This window comes from Cibotium barometz, chromosome 15 (assembly GCF_041138505.1).
Source record: "Cibotium barometz isolate CiBa-2024 chromosome 15, ASM4113850v1, whole genome shotgun sequence".
NCBI classification, from domain to species: Eukaryota; Viridiplantae; Streptophyta; class Polypodiopsida; order Cyatheales; family Cibotiaceae; genus Cibotium; species Cibotium barometz.
Genome location: NC_141060.1, coordinates 7,751,403 through 7,774,385, shown reverse-complemented (window position 1 = coordinate 7,774,385; position 22,983 = coordinate 7,751,403). Strand labels below are relative to the sequence as shown.

Below are 22,983 nucleotides of genomic sequence, written 5' to 3'. Positions count from 1 at the left end.
CAAAGGACGTCGCTCGTGGCAAAGCAAACCTACCGAGGTCTTGACAGCCTCGGTATGGTTAAAATGGTGCGCTTCTGATATGATGGGCGAGGACCGACGAAGTGGTCCCTGAGTAAAGTGATAGGACACCTAAGTAGGATCTTAAAGGGTTCTGACCAGGTGATGCACGAGCTCGCGGTTGCTAGGATACCCATGCGTATGTCGAGGAAGACTCAAATGAACTGGAATGAAATTATTTTTGTGAACTCGATTTTGATATTGGATCTCGTTGGTTGACCAGTTGGTCTACGGAGAGTCCCAATGATAATTTTTGTAAAACAATGGACTGGATATTTTGGAGGATTATGATCAGTAGTACTATAGTTTCATTGAAAGATTTTTTTTAAAGACAACCGAATCTATTAAAAAGGCAATTTCATATTGGGTGTGTAAGTGGTGTGTCTACCTTGATGGTTTTTAACGTGAATTTTGACACTTTTGGGGTTCTTTTACATGTTCATTTTTTGTTAAAAAAGACGTCAAAAAGGCATGTCGGTAATAGTGATCACATAGTATAAGATTAGGTATTCTTAGGCTTATGCAAGTAAGCTCATGTTCCATCTCATAGGTTTCATGCCATGTCTACATGTTTCTTTTAACCTAAGGTTAACGAGAACCACCAAAAACATCTTGTCAAGACCTTGTACACAATGAATAATGGAGAAGTCATAATCAACAACGAGATTGGAAGGCATATCTAGCTTGTGGAAGAGCTAAGAAAAGGGCTTGGATGTTTGCAGTTAAAAAGGAATGGCCACGGATATCAAGAACTATCAATTGGTCACCTACACCATGCAATGTCTACCCAAAGCATGATTATAGATGTGTGTAGCATGTGCTAATCTTGCATTTGCACTTTATGTTATACTCAATGGGGATGGCATGGGTTGTACAAAGGCAATCATCCTATGCACTTCATGGGAGATCTCTAGTTATATCTCATTAGTTCACTTTTTTAGTGTTTGGCACCCCAGTATAATATTAGGTATCCTTAGGCTTATGCAAGTAAGCTCATGTTCCATCTCATAGGTTTCATGCCATGTCTACATGTTTCTTTTAACCTAAGGTTAACGGGAACCACCAAAAACATCTTGTCAAGACCTTGTACACAATGAATAATGGAGAAGTCATAATCAACAAACGAGATTAGAAGACATATCTAGCTTGTGGAAGAGCTAAGAAAAGGGCTTGGATTTTTGCAGTTAAAAAGGGATGGCCCACGGACATCAAGAACTATCAATTGGTCGCCTACACCATGCAATGTCTACCCAAAGCATGATTTTAGATGTGTGTAGCATGTGCTAATCTTGCATTTGCACTTTTTGTTATACTCAATGGGGATGGCATGGGTTGTACAAAGGCAATCATCCTATGCACTTCATGGGAGATCTCTAGTTAATTCTCATTAGTTCACTTTTTTAGTGTTTGGAACCCAACTAAAGTCAATGTAAATGCCCGTGGCCATTATGTGGCTTGTATATAAGTGACTTTAACTAATGAGAAAGGGACATTCCCTTATCTACTATTTGAAAGTGTGCTCTTGCTGCTTCTCCTCTAGCTCTCTACCATATCCTCTTGTCCTCTTGCTAGTGCTTGTGTGAGAGTGAGTGTGTGTGAGAGTCTTGTCCTCTTGCCCTCTTGATCTTGCCAAGTCTTGCTAGTGAGAGAGAGAGTGAACTATTGTCTTGCATAGTGGAGCATGGTCTTGCGTAACAATGAGGAGTGCTAAACTCTACATAGATAACTTTTGTGGTGTGAAAGCGGGAGGTGGGTCTTCTCAAGTTCTAGCATGCATTCGTTTGGTTTCCTCTTCCATGAGATGGTAGATAAGCTACGAAGTTCCCCATGGCACACAAAACGTGAGTAATCTTCACATGGCTAGCTTCTTATTAGTGAGTGTTGTGTATTTGGGTTTTCCTTTGGCACCGCTAGAGCAAGAAGCATGGTGGTTTACGTTAACACTTGTTTTGACTCATGTGTAGATCTTGTTTTTATTGGCCACATTGTGACAGACCCGTGAGAGCCTTAATGATATGTATGCTTCTTAAACTTTTTGAAGTTTGACATTTTTTTCGACTACCATATTGAGTTGATAGAATCTCGAAGAAGAAACTTCTTTGGTCCAAAAAAGAGTAGAATCTCCTAGAAGGAATTTATTTGAGAGAAACAAATTCACTATTGAATCCAAAAATAATAAATGTGTTTTTCTTACAAACTAGTGTTAAACATTTTACAGAAAGCTTATGTTTGATAATCACCTTTCCTCAAGTTAATAGCCAAACACTTCTTGAATTAGCTTAACTTTTTACTTCTTGTATCATCTTGCAACTCCTAAATTGGTGCAAATAAATAATAGCAAAACACTTCTTGAATTAGCTCATCTTACCTAAATTGGAGAAGAGTGACTCTTATATATATTGCACTAAGCCACATCTCTCACAACCCATTTGTATTGGCACCCCCAAAATGTTTGGTGTCATGCCTCCAATACGGGTAGGAGGCATAGTGAGAAGGGTAGCCAAGGGCCACAAGATGTGAAGTAAATATCAAGGGTAGCCAAGGGCCACTAGATGTGAAGTCTATATGAAGGGTAGCCAAGCCATATGAAGGCTAGGGCAGCCAGAACCATTGGGAAATAGCGTGCATCGATGCGTGGTGCTTCATAGTGGTTTTGGCAATGGCCTTCATATGGCTTAGGTTTCGATTTCCCCTTGGCCTACACATGGCCTACACATGGCTTGTCTAGCCTTTGTTTTGGACTTTCCCATCAAACTAATCATACACCCTAGAGTATCATGACCTGCATAGTGATAAAAATACATGCAAAAAACTGGCAAGCTTTTTTTGAATTGAATAAAAATATACTCCCCAAATAGATAGTGAGTATAGCCTTTGTTTTGGGCTTTCCCATCAAACCAATCATCCAACCCAGAGTACCACGACCTGCATAGTGATAAAAATACATGCAAAAAATTGGCAGGCTCTTTTTGAATTGAGTAAAAATATACTCCCCAAATAGATACTGAGTACACCCAACAACCATGTAGTTAATCAGTCTAATTAGTCCTTCAACATTGTGGATACATATGGCACTATTCTTTTCAAATGGTTATGGCCTTGGCCTTGATATGGTTAGCCTATTATTGGATATAGACATTAACTCTATGTACAATTCTTGCACATAGAAACCCTCCACATAAAAACCCTCATCATCAAGGAACTACCTTAAAAGAGTTGCTTAAACAATATTCTTGCTTAGGAATTTTCCATGTATACCTATGTGCATGTATCTTCTACCTCAAACAATGTATTGGTGCAAGTCTATGTGCATGTCTATATCCACGGTAGCAAAGCCAAGTGTAGTCCAAGGCCACACCATTGGGAAGCAGCCCACGTCAACGTGGGCTTCTTCCCATTATGAACTTGGCCTACATGTTTCTTTTAACCTAAGGTTAATGGGAACCACCAAAAGCATCTTGTCAAGGCCTTGTACACAATGAATAATGGAGAAGTCATCATCAACAACAAACGAGATTAGAAGACATATCTAGCTTATGGAAGAGCTAAGATAAGGGCTTGGATGTTTGCATTTAAAAAGGGATGGCCACCACGGACATCAAGAACTATCAATTGGTCGCCTAAACCATGCAATGTCTACCCAAAGCTTGATTTTAGATGTGTGTAGCATATGCTAATCTTGCATTTGCACTTTATGTTATACTCAATGGGGATGGCATGGGTTGTACAAAGGAAATCATCCTATGCACTTCATGGGAGATCTCTAGTTAATTCCCATTAGTTCACTTTTTTAGTGTTTGGCACCCAACTAAAGTCAATGTAAATGCCCGTGGTCATTAAGTGGCATGTATATAAGTGACTTTTACTAATGAGAAAGGGACATTCCCTTGTCTACTGATTGAAAGTGTGCTCTTGCTCCTTCTCCTCTAGCTCTTTACCATATCCTCTTGTCCTCTTGGTAGTGCTTGTGTGAGAGTGAGTGTGTGTGAGAGTCTTTTCCTCTTGCCCTCTTGATCTTGCCAAGTCTTTCTAGTGAGAGAGTGAGAGTGAACTATTGGCTTACATAGTGGAGCATGGTCTTGCATAACAACGAGGAGTGCTAAACTCTACATAGACAAATTTTGCAGTGTGAAAGCGGGAGGTGGGTCTTCTCAAGTGCTAGCGTGAATTCGTTTGGTTTCCTCTTCCCTGAGATGGTGGATAAGCTATGAAGTTCCCCATGACACACAAAAGGTGAGTACTCTTCATGTGGCTGCATGGTAGTTTACGTTATCACTTGTTTTGACTCATGTGTAGGGCTTGTTTTTATTGGCCATGTTGTGATAGACACGTGAGAGCCTCAATGATATGTATGCTTCTTAAACTTTTTGAAGTTTGACATTTTTTTCGACTACCATATTGAGTTGATAGAATCTCAAAGAAGGAACCTATTTGATCGAAAAAAGAGTAGAATCTCCTAGAAGGAATTTATTTGAGAGAAATGAATTCACTATTGAATCCAAAAACAACAAATGATTTTTTTTCTTACAAACTAGTGTTAAACATTTTATAGAAGCTTATGTTTGATAATCACCTTTCCTCAACTTAATAGCAACACACTTCCTGAATTAGCTCAACTTTTTACATCTTGCAACTCCTAAATTGGTGCACATAAATAATAGCAAAACACTTCTTGAATTAGCTCATCTTTCTTTATCTTTTATCATTTAACTGTTAGATGCCCAACTAAAGTGAGTGTGAATGCCCATGGTGGTGAGTAAGTGACATGTATATAAGTGGCTTTAACTAACGAGAAAAGGGACATTCCCTTGAGTGTTGATTGAAAGTGTGCTCTTGCTCCTTGTTCTCTAGCTTTCTACCCTAAGCTTGATTTTAGATGTGTGTAGCATACGCTAATCTTGCATTTGCACTTTATGTTATACTCAATGGGGATGGCATGGGTTGTACAAAGGAAATCATCCTATGCACTTCATGGGAGATCTCTAGTTAATTCCCATTAGTTCACTTTTTTAGTGTTTGGCACCCAACTAAAGTCAATGTAAATGCCCGTGGCCATTAAGTGGCATGTATATAAGTGACTTTTACTAATGAGAAAGGGACATTCCCTTGTCTACTGATTGAAAGTGTGCTCTTGCTCCTTCTCCTCTAGCTCTTTACCATATCCTCTTGTCCTCTTGGTAGTGCTTGTGTGAGAGTGAGTGTGTGTGAGAGTCTTTTCCTCTTGCCCTCTTGATCTTGCCAAGTCTTGCTAGTGAGAGAGTGAGAGTGAACTATTGTCTTACATAGTGGAGCATGGTCTTGCGTAACAACAAGGAGTGATAAACTCTACATAGACAACTTTTGCAGTGTGAAAGCGGGAGGTGGGTCTTCTCAAGTGCTAGCGTGAATTCGTTTGGTTTCCTCTTCCCTGAGATGGTGGAGCATGGTCTTGCGTAACAACGAGGAGTGCTAAACTCTACATAGACAACATTTGTAGTGTGAAAGCGGGAGGTGGGTCTTCTCAAGTGCTAGCGTGAATTCGTTTGGTTTCCTCTTTCCCATGACACACAAAACGTGAGTACTCTTCATGTGGCTGCATGGTAGTTTACGTTATCACTTGTTTTGACTCATGTGTAGGGCTTGTTTTTATTGGCCATGTTGTGAAAGACCCGTGAGAGCCTCAATGATATGTATGCTTCTTAAACTTTTTGAAGTTTGACATTTTTTTCGACTACCATATTGAGTTGATAGAATCTCGAAGAAGGAACCTATTTGATCGAAAAAAGAGTAGAATCTCCTAGAAGGAATTTATTTGAGAGAAATGAATTCACTATTGAATCCAAAAACAACAAATGATTTTTTTTCTTACAAACTAGTGTTAAACATTTTATAGAAGCTTATGTTTGATAATCACCTTTCCTCAACTTAATAGCAAAACACTTCCTGAATTAGCTCAACTTTTTACATCTTGCAACTCCTAAATTGGTGCAGATAAATAATAGCAAAACACTTCTTGAATTAGCTCATCTTTCTTTATCTTTTATCATTTAACTGTTAGATGCCCAACTAAAGTGAGTGTGAATGCCCGTGGGGGTGGTGAGTAAGTGACATGTATATAAGTGGGGGTGGTGAGTAAGTGACATGTATATAAGTGGCTTTAACTAACGAGAAAAGGGACATTCCCTTGAGTGTTGATTGAAAGTGTGCTCTTGCTCCTTGTTCTCTAGCTTTCTACCCTATCGTCTGGTCCTCTTGGTAGTGCTTGTGTGAGAGTTTTTCACTCTTGCTCTCGGTCTTGCCATGTCTTGCTAGTGAGAGAGTGAGAGTGAACTATTGTCTTGCACAATGGAGCATGGTCTTGCAACAATGGGGAGTGCTAAGCGCTACAAAGATAACTTTTACGATGTGACAGTGAGAGGTTGGTCTTCTCAATTGCTAGCATGCATTCGTGTGGTTACCTCTTCCATGAGATGGTGGATAAGCTACGAAGTTGCCCACGACACACAAAAGGAGAGTACTCTTCATATGGCTAGCTTCTTGTTAGGAGTGTTATGTATTTGGGTTTTCCATTCACACCACTACCAACAGCGAGCATGCTAGTTTGTGTTAACAATTTTTTTACTCATGTGTAGGGCTTGTTTTTAATGGCCACATGGGATCCGAGAGAGCCTCAATGATATGTATGCTTCTTAAACTTTTTGAAGTTTGAGATTTTTTTCGACTATCATATTGAGTTCATAGAATCTCAAAAAAGGAGCTTATTTGATCTAAAAAAGAGTAAGATCTCCTAGAAGGAATTTATTTGAGAGAAAAAAACTCACTATTGAATCCACAAACAACAAATGATTTTTTTTCCTTACAAACTAGTGTTAACATTTTATAGAAATCTTATGTTTGATAATCACCTTTCCTCAACTTAATAGCAAAACACTTCCTAAATTAGCTCAACTTTTTACATCTTGTATCACATTGCAACTCCTAAATTGGTGCAAATAAATAATAGCGAAACACTTCTTGAATTAGCTCATCTTTCTTTATCTTTTATCATTTGGCAACCTCTAAATTCGTAAAAATAAATAAATGACCTTTGTTATGCACAAAACAAACTTTTTCGAATGGCATACATAACTTAAGTTGTCTCAAAACATCAGGTAATAATAAATGTACAAATTTCTTGGCCTACTTGTGTTTATTTGTATGTAATTATTATAATTTCTAACCAAGAATACCTTCAAACTCAAAATATGATAAGATTTTTTTAAATATCCTAGCTAAGCCAAATGAACACACACATGCATACACACAAAGAAAACTCATCAAAGATTGCCTATTCATTATGGGATGTAGAACACCATTGTTAGAATGTCTATTCTTTAAAAGAAATTGTAAGTTATCTTATAATCAACTCTAGTTTTCCATTTTCTATTGAGAATGGCAGGATTAGGAGATGAGATGACTATTAGGAAAACTTTTATTCACAACAAAAAAAGAAATACGTACAACAAAAAAAAAAAGAGTGTAGATAGAACAATTATTTTTTAAAACATAAAAACCACAAGAAGGATGGTTGAAGAGCATCTACCGTGAACCATTTTTCAACTCTGTAAAAGCGTCTTTCTTTTCCAAACAAACCGAATTCTAAACCACATTCATGAATCAAAAAAGAGGCCATCCAAAAAATGGGCAAGATTCTCTATCTTCATACTACAAGAGCAGAAGCCAACTATATTGTTCCTCCTCCTCTCTTAATTAACTCCATCAAAGAAATCCAAAGCTAGCTTCTGATACAAAATGTATTGTCTATGAATTCATGCTTGTAGCGTGCTTAATGATCTCTTATCACATTGCTAGTGTCAAGTTTATCGACCTAAACATTGCACTAGGATTGCTCAACACATTGGCCACATACTCTTTCCTGTAAATTCAACCAAAAGCCTGTTAATAGTTAGAGACATTGCAACACCGTCAACAACAGATTATGATGATGCAAAACCAACAATTTACTATATACATGCGTATACGAAAGATAAATTCTTTGTGAAGGAAAACCAAATTATGCAAATATTTAAAGTAGATATATCATGATAATGCAAGACTACCTACTCATGGGTGTGGATTGTCTTGTCTTTGTAAAGACATGTTATTGAAAAAAAAAAGAGAGGAATACTAGCTGGAGATAAGTCTCACTTAATCTAAAAATGTTTTTTTTTTCCAAATAGAGGAAGGAATGAATACTAGTTATTGGAGATAAGTTTCACTTCATCTAAAGTCTGTGTGAAAAGTTCAAGGAGGTGACTGATAGTAACAAGAAGAATACAGACAGATTATAACAAGCTCCTGAACCGATTAGAGTGTTACCAAGACATTCGCTTCATAGTACATAAAAATGATAGCCCATCACTCCTCCTACAAAGAGAGAAAGAGAGGATGATAAATTTACCTCGACTCTATCTCATCTCCATCAGGTTTAAGAAGATCGATCCTCGTGGGAACCTCTGTGTATAGAAGAACTGCCTGCGTTGGTAAGGTAATTGGTAGATTAAGATTAATGAAACCGAAATAATAGTGAGGGAATATGATCAAGGAGTGTGTGCAAAGATCAAGGATTGGTTGATCCTAGTATCTACGCGCCGCGAGTCAAAAAGATAATCATATGTACCTTAATGTAGTCTTCGGTGTCGAGAGTGAATCGATGGTACATTCCTGGCGGCAAGGTAATCATATCTCCCTTTTTGACAGTAAACCTTATCCAGCTGTTATCGTAATCTCTTATGTCCCAATAACCTACGTAGAAAGGCTAGATATGATTAGCATTAGCTTAGCTGCACTTCGTAGTTATAAGTGCAATGCTACACATACCAGGTTATATATATATATATATATATATATATATATATAACATTACACAAAAAAAAGCCTAGGTTTGTAGTTTGCATATTGAAGCCTAATTTGAATATCTGCTCGACGATGGTGCCGATGCTTCGCTACCCTCCTCCTCGCGTTTTCTTGCTTTCAAGTCTTCTTTCCGGAACATCATCATGCCCAAATTTGTTTCGCCCAAATCCTCGCACACGCACACTTCGTCTTCTCATGCTAATGCTGCTCGGTGTTGCGTTGCGCATGAGAGAGCAAGACGGCGACCCTACCTTCGTAGCTCTACCCTTGTAGCATATCGTTCCCTTTCCAAGACTTTGGAGGAGGAGGAGGAGCAAGCTATCAGCAAGTCATGCAATGTTGAAATACATTTTCGCTGCCTGAGGTGTGAGTGCAGAGTCACCACAAATCATACGTTGATGGGATGTGTGACCACACCACCATGATCATGACATAGGTAGGCGCTGGTGGTAGAAAAAGTTCCGTGAGTTGCCCACTGCAGCACAGCACAGTGGAGGAGGGCGACGTATATATGCAAGAAGATGAACGTCGTTGACAGCTACTTGACCGGAATTTGGGTTGCTTGGGAGCCAATAGGGTTGACGTTGGTCGGCGCGTCGTACTTATACATAATTATGCAATATCATCGAAGATTTTCATGACCAAATAAAGTGACTGATTTAATTTACCACGGCCTTCAAGGATAAGTCGGCTTTCTTCATAGGGATGCAGATGTTCCTGAAAGAAGTGTTCAGTCTTCTGCTCAAAGTTGTCCATAACGCCAGGTGCTACAGTTATCGTCTCCTGCATCATGGTAGTAATTACAAACCAAAATCATATCACATATGCATGCAGTAGTAGTAGTAGTCGTCACCTTCATTTGCATTAGTAAGCTGCACTAGTACTGCGTTTTTATAATGCCATATCATAGGAATCAAATACCAAACGATTAATTATTGCTAGCTGCAATAACAAGCTGATTACCCAATAAACGTAGCCATGGTCGCCTTTTACTCTCTCGAGCGTAGGGTCTGTCTCCCAGTTGCAGTCAACATCTATTTTCCAATGTAAGACGCCGAGTTCTACACGAAAATTAAATTAACAAAGAGTAAAACCTCCCTTAGGCCTTGAGCATCATGACGCAATCTTTAACGCAGCAAACAAGCTGACTGTTAAGCTTACTGTGCGTTGAGTTGATAAGGAAAAGAGTTAAACTTGACGAAACATGTCACCTTTCAAGTGTTCCTCTGATACTGGGCGATTGGGCACGTATTTGTGAGGAAGCCTGCGGTCATCATCTGCGGGATTGTACACCCAAGCCTCCATAGCTTCTTCTAATTAGCTATCCTGCGAGAAAGCAAGCTGCCTAAGGACGTTAGTCTTGTGATACCAGGAAGCTAAGCTGGTACAAAAACCTCAGTATAAAAAGGTAACCCCCAAAAAAAAAAATACAAGTAATTGATGAAAAAAGCAACGCCATGTACACAGACAAGGAATTAAACGCTTCGCCGCTCATAAGAAACGCAATGTTGTCTTGCGCCTGCTCCCCACAAAACTCTTATATAGAGAGGTGTGAGCCATATTATATTAATTTCTTTCATTTTGTGAGAACGATGCGCTCTAGTTTGACGAAGGCCGCAAGTGTGAGCATAATTTCATTTTGTGTGAAATATAAACAATAAATAGATCACATTTAGATTCGAGGGTTAAATATAAACGATACTAAGATCACATTTAATTTTGTGTAAAATATACACAAAATAATAAGAACACATTTAGATTCGAGGGGACGCTAGGCGAACACCACAGCTTTGCTTTTCCTGCTGCCACAATGCAAAAATTACACTGGACACAAGGTTAAGATATTAGCAAGCCCTTGCACCTCCAATATCCAGCTCCACATCATCTTATGGCCCTAAACTAAGCGGGCACACAACCATCCTTGGGCTTCTCTACGCTTATTTAAGCCCTATTCTAAGGTGAGAGTCTAAACAACATCCAACCACTACAAGAGATCACCCTAATACCGTAATACCGTCGTATATACCAAAGATTTAGATTTGGTTTTTTTGCCTAAAACTACCCACATTGATCATTATCACTGTCAGTATTGAATCGTCAATAATATTTATCGCTCAACTGTTGTCTTTATAAACTAGTATACTGATGCTACCTACTGTGATTGGTATATGCATCGGGCATCGATGTTTTTACTGACGTAAATATCGATGCAAATATCAATGTTTATTTCGACATAAATACTGACACTGGTATAAATCTTTTTTTTTTTGGGTGAAATGGGACAGATTCAAGCAGTTTGTCCCAACCTGTCTCGTTGTGCCCATACTACCTAGCTAGTAACTTTAAATATAAACACATTAAAAACAAAGATGTAGAAAAGATAATCAAATTTATGCATATTTATGTGTGGAATTCGAAAAACCAAAAAGTGCACAGATATTCATATTCAAGATGCGATAACTCATCATTGACATTAAGAAACCTCACAAGAAGTATAAAACTCCAAATACCGTATTAGAAAATCTTGATACTTTGGAAATTTTGCAAGTTGTCTTGCAAACAAAAAAAAAATAGTGGATCTAGCGCTCTTAAAAAAATTACGAACATAGCTCTTACAAAGAACATTTGAAAGTTGTCTTACAAAAAAAAAGAAACTGAGAGGCCCATGTAAGAGCTACTAGTCGTGATCACATCAACGCATCTTTCCACTTCTCGTGGCTTCGACTTGCTAAATATGCTAAATACTCTTCCTTCAATGGGCATGGTTATACTAAAGAAGAGTATGATTTCACGTGGTGTCACGGAAATACATCCTTGTTTGACAAGATGGAGCAGGAAAGGTAAGAGCTCAATTGGGCCCAGATTGTCAACTATGTAAGTATATAATATCGTCAAACATTAAACTTTTTAGTTTTCTAAATTTCACACATAAATTATGTGTATCGTTTATCTTTCTGTACTTTATCTTTTTTATGTTACATTGTCATGATAAAACTTATGGTTCTATTCCTCAATGTAGGGAGTATCTTGCAAAAAGAAAGAGATGAAGACTTACAAAGTATGTACAAAAGTGATCGATGCCACCAACACAAAGGTGAGAAGTACCTGAACCTTTGAGGCGTACTTTATGAGCATCTCATTGTAATTGCTTGTACTTATTGGGGGTGTTACAAACCTCCACCTTAGCTTTCCTTCGGTCTTTGATGTTGAGATACATGGGCTTACTCTTTCTTTTATTTAAATTTACATCTCTTACCTCAAACCTTATGGCTCATTAGATCTCTCATTCTCTTGAGCATGTGATTATTTGTTGAATTGCTAGAAGAGATTTGAGACTAGGAACCCTCTATGAAGCTACTCAGGAATGCAATTCTTTTATTCTTCTGGTTGGTCGTGCCACTTCACGAGGATGTCATGGCCAAACTGCACACTACAGAGGTGAGTGTCAATACCCTACCACCTGGCTTATCCTCAATGATGGACCTATCATCATAGCATCTATAGGAGTATAGGGACCCTAATGCTATAGAGCAGGGAGTAAAGGGAGTGCGAGAAAAAGGAGTATCTACCCAAGTGAAGTCTAGAGAGATGCCACGAGTGGCTCTAGGAATGAAACCCAAAGTTATTGTAGAAGTGACACCCTGATAAGTATATGGAGTAGTCTTAACAAAATGTGCAGGAGGATGATGTGGTGTAGTAGTAGTAGCATCACTACCACCTCCACATATACTAGTGCCAAAACCACCACCACCACTAGCGCTACCACTTCCATTACCACTAGCACTACTACGTAATGGCTTTGACCACTATGGCTACGATGAGACCTGTGTCATGAACTCTTTGCATCACTAGAAACAATCTGAGCACTCGGGGGTGGTGGGACTCAATGAGTCGAGAATGGGTGAGGTGAGCTCCAACCGAGCTATCTCATGTTGGCTCAAGGGGGAACACTTGGAAGGAATTTTGGATCTCATCCTATGTGCAGTCTCGTAGATTACTAGACATGCCTACTTTAAAACAAAACGTGGATTCAGCTCAAAACAAAGCATACTTTTGCATAGAAAATCATAAATAGAAAAAGAGCTTGTGTGTACGAGCTTACCTCCAGTGGTTGAGAAGAGCTAATGTCTCAAATAAGGTGAAAGACCAACAATAGCTTACCTCTAGTATGTATACTCTATAGTCTATGTATACATAGCGTGCATAGTGTATAAATACATTCTTATGCCTATACACGCATTCATAATCTATGCTCTATACTTTATAATCTATGCGTATAAAGAGTATGCATAATCTATGCATACGTAAAGAGTATGCATGTTCTATGCATACGTAGCATGCATACCTTATACATGCATAGAGTATAGATTAAGCATAGAGCATCTATACTTTTTATGTATGCATGCTCTATAGTTTTTATACATGTATAGAATATAGACTATGTGATCTCTATGCTTTATGCATGCATAAAGAGAGCATGGTTTATGCATGCATAGAGTATGTGTGCTCTAGGCATGCATTGAGTTGTGCAAGCTCTAAGGTTGCATAGAGCCACCATAGAGCATGTAGTATACTCTATGCATGCATAGCTCTTTATGCATATAGCCTCTATAGTAGACACATTAAGTAACGACACATTTTTCCATTGTAAATCTAGCATGCCAAAAGGTTGCTATGCCGTTTACTCAGCATTGGGTTGAGGTGTTGTAGTAGGCATTATGGCTTGTGGGGCTGTGATGGAAAAGGTAAATCCCATTGTGTTGAGGTTTGAAATAATTAGTGACGAGCACTTGCACGTGTGCGGCACTCAGAAGTCTCATGACCACTCTCTCCTTGAATAAATATGTACCTTTTCTTAGCCTTCATTCCATGTTGGATTACTTTCAAAAAATTTGTGAAATTCATCTCCGTTAAAGTGTTACCCACCACTAAAGTGTTACCCTTAGCAATGGGTTTAATAGTAGAAGTGGTATCACATTTAGAATCTAATGCTTTGGCTCCCTTGACCATCAGATTATCTTCTACTTGGATGGCATTTGTTGTGTTACTTTATCCCACATAGTGATCCCTCTAATGAGGTGACTAAGCCATTACAGGAGGTCGCTTCATGCGTAAGGCGACGGATGAACCTATCCACAGCAGGGTGATTATTTGAATAACATTCATGTGGAAGGCAATGAGAGTTTGAATGCTTGAGACATCTAATGAAATGTCTAACTGATTCCTCTTCTTCTCTCTAGGCTTTGTGTAGCTGTGAAGCCAACCACTAGCTCAGTCTCAGAGGTGGGTACATATGGCACGATTTGAAGGGAAACCTCCATTGCAATTTGAGTCTCATCCAAATTCTCTTCCCCCCCACTTCATCCATCCCACTGCCATCTCTAGAAGCCTCTTTCAACTCATCAATTGATGGAGGACTAACTTTCTCCACTGTTTTCCTTTCGCAACACTCGATTGCTCTTTCTTTTCACCGTATGTCTTTGTTTCGTGGAATTTTTTCTCTCCATCTTGTGAACACAAACAAACACACAACTAAATCATGCTTGAAGAATATGAATTAGTCCTTCCACATTACAACAACTACAACATAATAACTCCTAAGAGATTCCATACAATAAAAAAGCTCATGACATAACACTTTAAGTTACCATACATTAGGGAACAAGCCAAGCTCAAGGTAACCATGATTACCAACCTGAACTTCATTAGTCCTTATGATGCCATGCAGCCCCTTCTCTTGCACAAAGATGCTGATCATACTACAATGTCACACCATTAAAATAATGAAGTTTGTCTACCACACAAATCGGAACCACCCCGCAGAACTACCACTGAGACTTAATCCTAGCCTTGCGTAATGTATGGTACAAATGGTGGAACGCTCATTGATTTTCTAAAACCCAGCCATCCGTGTGCCATGGCCAAAAGCATTGGGAAGTAGCCGGCATAGACGCGGACTACTTAATGGTTTTGGCCATGGCAGACGGATGGCCTGGCTACCCTTGGATTCACCCTTGGCCTACATATGCCCTACACATGGCATGGCTAATAGATGATGATTAAAAAAATGCTACAAAGCTTAATGCTATTCTCATGCACAATGAAGACATTGAGAAGTAGAGAGGAGGAGAAGAGCACTTGACTCATATATAATGCACAAACCCACATCTCTTAGAGCCCATTTCTATTGGCACCCCCAAAATGTTTGGTGTCATGCCTGCAATAAGGGTAGGAGGCACAGTGTGAAGGGTAGCCAAGTTCCATGAGATGTGAAGTCTATATGAAGGGTAGCCAGGCTATGTGTGTGCCATGGCCAAATCCATTGGGAAGCAGCCCGCATCGACACGGGTTGCTTCTCAATGGTTTTGGCCATGGCACACAAATGACCGGGCTACCCTTGGATTCACCCTTGGCATACATATGGCTACAGATGGCATGGACAGTACATGATTTTTAACAAAATGCTACAAATATTAATGCTAATCTCATGCACAATGAAGACATTCAGAAGTAGAGAGAAGGAGAAGAGTGACTCTTATATATAATACACAAAGCCACATCTCTCACAACCCATTTGTATTGGCACCCCCAAAATGTTTGGTGTCATGCCTCCAGTAAGGGTAGGAGGCATAGTGAGAAGGGTAGCCAAGGCCCACAAAATGTGAAGTCAATATGAAGGGTAGCCAAGGGCCACAAAATGTGAAGTCAATATGAAGGGTAGCCAAGGGCCACTAGATGTGAAGTCTATATGAAGGGTAGCCATGCCATATGAAGGCTAGGGCCAGAACCATTGGGAAGTAGCCTGCGTAGACGCAAGGTGCTTCCTAGTGGTTTTGGCCATGGCCTTCATATGGCTTAGGTTTCGATTTCCCCTTGGCCTACACATGGCCTACACATGGCTTGTCTAGCCTTTGTTTTGGACTTTCCCATCAAACCAATCATACACCATAGAGTACCATGACCTGCATAGCGATAAAAATACATGCAAAAAACAGGCAGGCTTTTTCTGAATTGAATAAAAATATACTCCCCAAATAGATAGTGAGTATAGCCTTTGTTTTGGGCTTTTCCATCAAACCAATCATCCACCCTAGAGTACCACGACCTGCATAGTGATAAAAATTTGGATTACAAACAACTAGCTATGATCTCTCACTGCCTTGAAGATGACCTGCTCACAATGCTCTTTGTGGAGTCTACTTGAACAAATATGCTCTTATCTCTATGCATGGTTTCTTGTGTTATCCAATCATCACCTTGAAGTTCATATAAAAAATGAACATAGAAACCTTTTTGAACCCAATCTTGACAATGTCTTAGATCGTTCCACAGTAATCAAACTTGCCAACTTTACTATTCAAGTCACTTGCAATTAAATGACTTTATTGCATGAAATTTGCCTTAACACCACAATCAAATGTTCTCTTCTTATCTATTCGCACCATTTGAAAGTGATGACCGCATGACCAAACTACACCAAATTTATGATACTATAAGCCAAAGATCATCATGAAAATGTAGTAAAAAAGGAAAACTTATACAAGATTATGTCTTACACTTTCTTCTATGCATATAAAAACTATCTTACATGGTAATCACAACCATATGCAAGCTTCTCCTCCTCATTGATTATAATCTTGTCATTGCGTCTTGCTTGTTGTATGGTTTGCTGAAGCCATCTACAAGAAGGAACTTCTAGAAGTTGAGTGAGCAAATTTGGGTAGGGAAATGCTTAAGTGTAGGTGTAATTAAAAAAGATAAGATATTTCCTCGTCATTGATTATAATCTTGTCATTGCGTCTTGCTTGTTGTATGGTTTGCTGAAGCCATCTACAAGAAGGAACTTCTAGAAGTTGAGTGAGCAAATTTGGGTAGGGAAATGCTTAAGTGTAGGTGTAATTAAAAAAGATAAGATATTTCCTCGAAAATTAAGACTAATATAAACTTTATGACATCAAAATCTTCTTACGACATGGGTCGATATGATCTTAAAAGTTTCTAGGGCTATTCGAATCCACTACTACAACATCTTTAGCCTTCAATGGTAAGTCGTGTCATTGAGATACCATTCCATATTTGCATTGCAAAACCACCAAAATAAGCATCGATGTCAACGTCTATGTAAAGGTCAATAAGAGTGTCAAAAACATAATTTTCTTTTGGTTTTTGTTTGGTGTGATTTTTTAAAAAAGTTGAAGTGTTTTTAGTTCTCATAGTCCTTATCAACCTAGTTTTTAGTTACTTTTAAAAAAAAACAAAGATATATGTAGCAATATTTAAAGAAAATTATTATGACACTATTTGTCTTCCAAAGCCTGCATTAATGGTCCCAAATACAAGGATATATGTAGTAATATTTACAAGAAATTATGAAAATTGTCTACCAAAGTTTACATTAATGGTTCCGAACAAGTAAACTATGACAAAAACGTATGTTATTTTTTGTCAAAAAAAAGAAAGAAATATGATGTTATAGCTCATCTCATCAACGCTCTCATCCTCAGCTAGATCCATGGCTCCAAATACATCTATTTCTAGAAAGACCTCTCCAGTTGCATTTTCGTCAATGGTGGGTGGATCAGCGTAGAAGGTAGTTCATCCATATTATTCTCTTGTATTTCTGGCATTGGAGGAGGTGACTGTGTTGAAAGTTTTTCTTCTATTTCTTCTTTGAATTATGGATTAGCCATTGTGTTTGCTTTTGGTTCAAGTACTAGTTATTCAATTACTATACCTACATTTGACCCATCTTCTAGTTGTTCTCAACTGGATCAATGTCTACTTCTCATGCTTCTTCAATAGGTTCCTGAACCTCTAATTAATCTTATATTTGTATATCTTTGAATATTTGTTTACCTCATGGATCAATTTGGATTACAAAAAACTACTTATGATCTCTCAGCTGCCTTGAAGATGACTTGCTCACAATGCTCTGTTAGCATAAATGTGTCCCTTTGGTCTGTCCATATCTTTGTGGAGTCTACTTGAACAAATATGCTCTTATCTCTATATGCATGGTTTCTTGTTGTTATCGAGTCATCACCTTGAACCACTTTACAAAAAAAAATGAACATAGAAACCTTTTTGAACCCAACCTTGATAATGTCTTAGATTGTTCCACAGTAATCAAACTTGCCAACTTTACTATTCAGGTCACTTGCAATTGAATGACTTTATTGCATGAAATTGGCCTTGACACCACAATCAAATGTTGTTTTCTTCTTGTCTATTCGCACCATTTGAAAGTGATGACTGCATGACCAAATCGCACCAAATTTATGATACTACAAGCCAAAGCATCATGAAAATGTAGTGAAAAAGGAAAACTTATACAAGACTATGTCTTACAGTTTCTTCTATGCATATAAAAACTATCTTACATGGTAATCAGAACCATATGCAAGCTCCTCCGCCTCATTGATTATAATCTTGTCATTGCATCTTGCTTGTTGTACGGTTTGTTAAAGCCATCTACAAGAAGGAAATTCTGTAAGTTGTGCGAGCGAATTTGGGTAGGGAAATGCTTTAGTGTAGGTTGTGGGGTTGAGCACATGAGGAGGCCTCTTTAGAGATCGGTTGCACAACTCAAGGTTGACGAGTAGATACTTTTTGTGGCCCTCTTAGACAACCTTCTTGAAAGATGTTGAGTAGAGAGCCTCAAATCTAGGCCCACATATAGGGCATGCATTATAACCAGGTATTGAAAGCCCTGCCAAACAGTCTAACCATTGTGATGAGATCTGAAAATAATGTGAGATGTACAATACATAATAGTGAAATTATATTTGATAACGAATTTGTAGAATAATTATATTTTTCTTGTTTTCTTCGTTCAAGCTGGATATCCACGTGATCAATCAGTTCATTGTTGTCTGGGCTCACATTCAGGCCACTAATTAGATGGTGCAAGCATAGCACTGGAAATACATCCCCTTTTCTGGAATGCTCGATGCATATTATTTGATGTCATGTAACTTGTTACTTTAAACACCTGCACATGCATAATTTTTTCTTCTTTATATCAATGAAATTTGAAATCTTCATAGCATTCTTCAGTGCATTTCTTAGCAACTCTTTTGACAAATTTTTCGAGGGTTATTTCGATGATTCTAGATTGATGGTTTTAACATTTGCACTTTATGTTATACTCAATGGGGATGGCATGGGTTGTACAAATGCAATCATCTTATGCACTTCATGGGAGATCTCTAGTTAATTCTCATTAGTTCACTTTTTTAGGTTTTGGCACCCAACCAATGTCAAGGAAATGCCCGTGGGGCCATTAAGTGGCATGTATATAAGTGACTTTAACTAATGAGAAAGGGACATTCCCTTGTCTACTGATTGAAAGTGTGCTCTTGTTCCTTCTCCTCTAGCTCTCTACCATATCCTCTTGTCCTCTTGGTATTGCTTGTGTGAGAGTGAGTGTCTGTGAGTCTTTTCCTCTTGCACTCTTGATCTTGCCAAGTCTTGCTAGTGAGAGAGTGAGAGTGAACTATTGTCTTGCATAGTGGAGCATGGTCTTGCGTAACAACGAGGAGTGCTAAACTCTACATCGACAACATTCACGGTGCGAAAGCGAGAGGTGGGTCTTATCAAGTGCTAGCGTGTATTCATTTGGTTTCCTCTTCCCTGAGATGGCGGATAACCCCATGACACACAAAACGTGAGTACGCTTCACGTGGCTAGCTTCTTGTTAGTGAGTGTTGTTTTCCATTAGTGCTGCTAGAGCAGCAAGGAGCATGGTAGTTTACGTTAATACTTTTTTTGACTTATGTGTAGGGCTTGTTTTTATTGGCCATGTTGTGAAAGACCTGTGAGAGCCTCAATGATATGTGTGCTTCTTAAACTTTTCGAGGTTTCACATTTTTTCCGACTAGCATATTGAGTTGATAGACTCTCGAAGAAGGAACTTATTTGATACAAAAAAGAGTAGAATCTCCTAGAAGGAATTTATTTGAGAGAAACAAATTCTCTATTGAATCCAAAAACAACAAATGTTTATCTTTCTTACAAACTAGTGTTAAACATTTTATAGAAAGCTTATGTTTGATAATCACCTTTCCTCAACTTAATAGCAAAAGAGTTCCCAAATTAGCTCAACTTTTTACATCTTGTATCATCTTAGAACTCCTAAATTGGTGCAACTAAATAATAGCAAAACACTTCTTGAATTATCTCATCTTTCTTTCTCTTTTATCAGATAAGTGTTAGATGCCCAACTAAAGTGACTGTGAATGCCCGTGGGGGGTGGTGAGTAAAAGGCTGTATAGAGCCACCATAGAGCATGTAGTATACTCTATGCATGCATAGCTCTTTATGCATATAGCCCCTATAGAGGACACATTAAGTAACGACACATTTTTCCATTGTAAATCCACCATGCCAATAGGTTGTTATGCCATTTACTTAGCATTGGGTTGAGGTGTTATAGTAGGCATTATGGCTTGTGGCTATGATGGAAAAGGTAAATCCAATTGTGTTGAGGTTTGAGAGAATTAGTGACAAGCACTTGCACGTATGTGGCACTCAGAAGTCTCATGACTATAATGTCCACAAAAAGTATAATTTTCATTATAGGGTGCTCGTGGGACTAGAACTCACTAGTTGAATTCCCTTGTCGATATATTGAGCACCATTGAAGCTCTCTCCTTGAATAAATATGTACCTTTTCTTAGCCTTCATTCCATGTTGCATTACTTTCAAAAAATTTGTGAAATTTATCTCCGTTTAAAGTGTTACCCACCACTAAAGTGTTACCCCCACTAAAGTGTTACCATTAGCAATGGGTTTAATAGAAGAAGTGGTATCACATTTAGAATCTAATGCTTTGGCTCCCTTGACCATCAGATTATCTTTTGCTTGGATGGCATTTTTTGTGTTACTTTATCTCACACATAGTGATCCCTCTAATGACTAAGCCATTACAGGTCGCTTCATGCGTAAGCCGACGGATGAACCTATCTAGCAGGGTGATTATTCGAATAACATTCATGTGGAAGGCAACGAGAGTTTGAATGCTTGAGACATCTAATGAAATGTCTAATTGATTCCTCTTCTTCTCTCTGGGCTTTGTGTAGCTGTGAAGCCAACCCCTCGCTCATTCTCAGAGGTGGGTACATATGGCATGATTTGAAGGGAAGCCTCCATTGCAATTTGAGTCTCATCCAAATTCACTTCCCCCCCCACTTCATCCATCCCACTGCCATCGCTAGACGCCTCTTTCAACTCATCAATTGATGGAGGACTAACTTTCTCCACTGTTTTCCTTTAGCAACACTCGATTGCTCTTTCTTTTCACTGTATGTCTTTGTTTCATGGAATTTTTTCTCTCCATCTTGTGAACACAAACAAATACACAACTAAATCATGCTTGAAGAATATGAATTAGTCCTTCCACATTACAACAACTACAACATAATAACTCCTAAGAGATTCCATACAATAAAAAAGCTCATGACATAACACTTTTAAGTTACCACACATTAGGGAACAAGCCAAGCTCAAGGTAACCATGATTACCAACTTGAACCCATGAATGAAAAATTCTATTTTTTTCTTCATTACTCCTTATGATGCCATGCAGCCCCTTCTCTTGCACAAAGATGCTGATCATACTACAATGTCACACCATTAAAATAAGGAAGTTTGTCTACCACACAAATCGGAACCATGCCGCAGAACTACCATCGAGACTTAATCCTAGCCTTGCATAATGTATGGTACAAATGGTGGAACGCTCATTGATTCTCTAAAACCCTCCCATCTGTGTGCCATGGCCAAAAGCATTGGGAAGTAGCCGGCATTGACGCAGACTACTTGTTGTCAATGGTTTCGGCCATGGCACACGGATGGCCTGGCTACCCTTGGATTCACCCTTGGCCTACATATGCCCTACACATGGCATGGCTAATAGATGATGATTAAAAAAATGCTACAAAACTTAATGCTATTCTCATGCACAATGAAGACATTGAGAAGTAGAGAGGAGAAGAAGAGCACTTGACTCTTATATATAATGCACAAAGCCACAACTCTTAGAGCCCATTTGTATTCACACCCCCAAAATGTTTGCTGTCATGCCTCCAATAAGGGTAGGAGGCATAGTGTGAAGGGTAGCCAAGTTCCATGAGATGTGAAGTCTATATGAAGGGTAGCCAGGCTATGTGTGTGCCATGGCCAAATCCATTGGGAAGTAGCCTGCGTCGACACGGGTTGCTTCTCAATGGTTCTGGCCATGGCACACAGATGGCCTGGCTACCCTTGGATTCACCCTTGGCATACATATGGCTATAGATGGCATGGACAGTACATGATTATTAACAAAATGCTACAAAGACTAATGCTAATCTCATGCACAATGAAGACATTGAGAAGTAGAGAGAAGGAGAAGAGTGACTCTTATATATAATACACAAAGCCACATCTCTCACAACCCATTTGTACTGGCACCCCCAAAATGTTTGGTCTCATGCCTCTAATAAGGATAGGAGGCATAGTGAGAAGGGTAGCCAAGGGCCATAAGATGTGAAGTCTATATGAAGGGTAGCCATGCCATATGAAGGCTAGGGCCAGAACCATTGGGAAGTAGCCCGCATAGACGCAAGGTGCTTCCTAGTGGTTTTGGCCATGGCCTTCATATGGCTTAAGATTCGATTTCCCCTTGGCCTACACATGGCCTACACATGGCTTGTCTAGCCTTTGTTTTGGACTTTCCCATCAAACCAATCATACACCATAGAGTACCATGACCTGCATAGTGATAAAAATACATGCAAAAAACAGGCAGGCTTTTTTTGAATTGAATAAAAATATACTCCCCAAATAGATAGTGAGTATAGCCTTTGTTTTGGGCTTTCCCATCAAACCAATCATCCACCCTAGAGTACCATGACCTGCATAGTGATAAAAATACATGTAAAAAACTGGCAGGCTCTTTTTGAATTGAGTAAAAATATACTCCCTAAATAGATATTGAGTACACCCAACAACCATGCAGCTAATCAATCTAATTAGTCCTTCAACAGTGTGGATACATATGGCACTATTCTT

The 22,983-nt window shown here is 38.8% G+C and overlaps 1 protein-coding gene across 1 annotated transcript; it reads right to left on the bottom strand.

The window, feature by feature from the left end:
- Nucleotides 1-7,875: 7,875 nt before the first annotated feature.
- On the bottom strand, nt 7,876-15,049 carry LOC147630913 (uncharacterized). The gene is made up of 7 exons (XM_086809948.1): nt 15,040-15,049; nt 10,143-10,238; nt 9,895-9,992; nt 9,600-9,714; nt 8,696-8,820; nt 8,477-8,550; nt 7,876-7,951 (listed from the first exon to the last, which is right to left on the bottom strand). The coding sequence occupies exons 2-7, from the start codon at nt 10,234-10,236 to the stop codon at nt 7,876-7,878; spliced, it is 582 nt and encodes a 193-aa protein (XP_086666074.1). The 5' UTR covers nt 10,237-10,238; nt 15,040-15,049.
- Nucleotides 15,050-22,983: the final 7,934 nt, after the last annotated feature.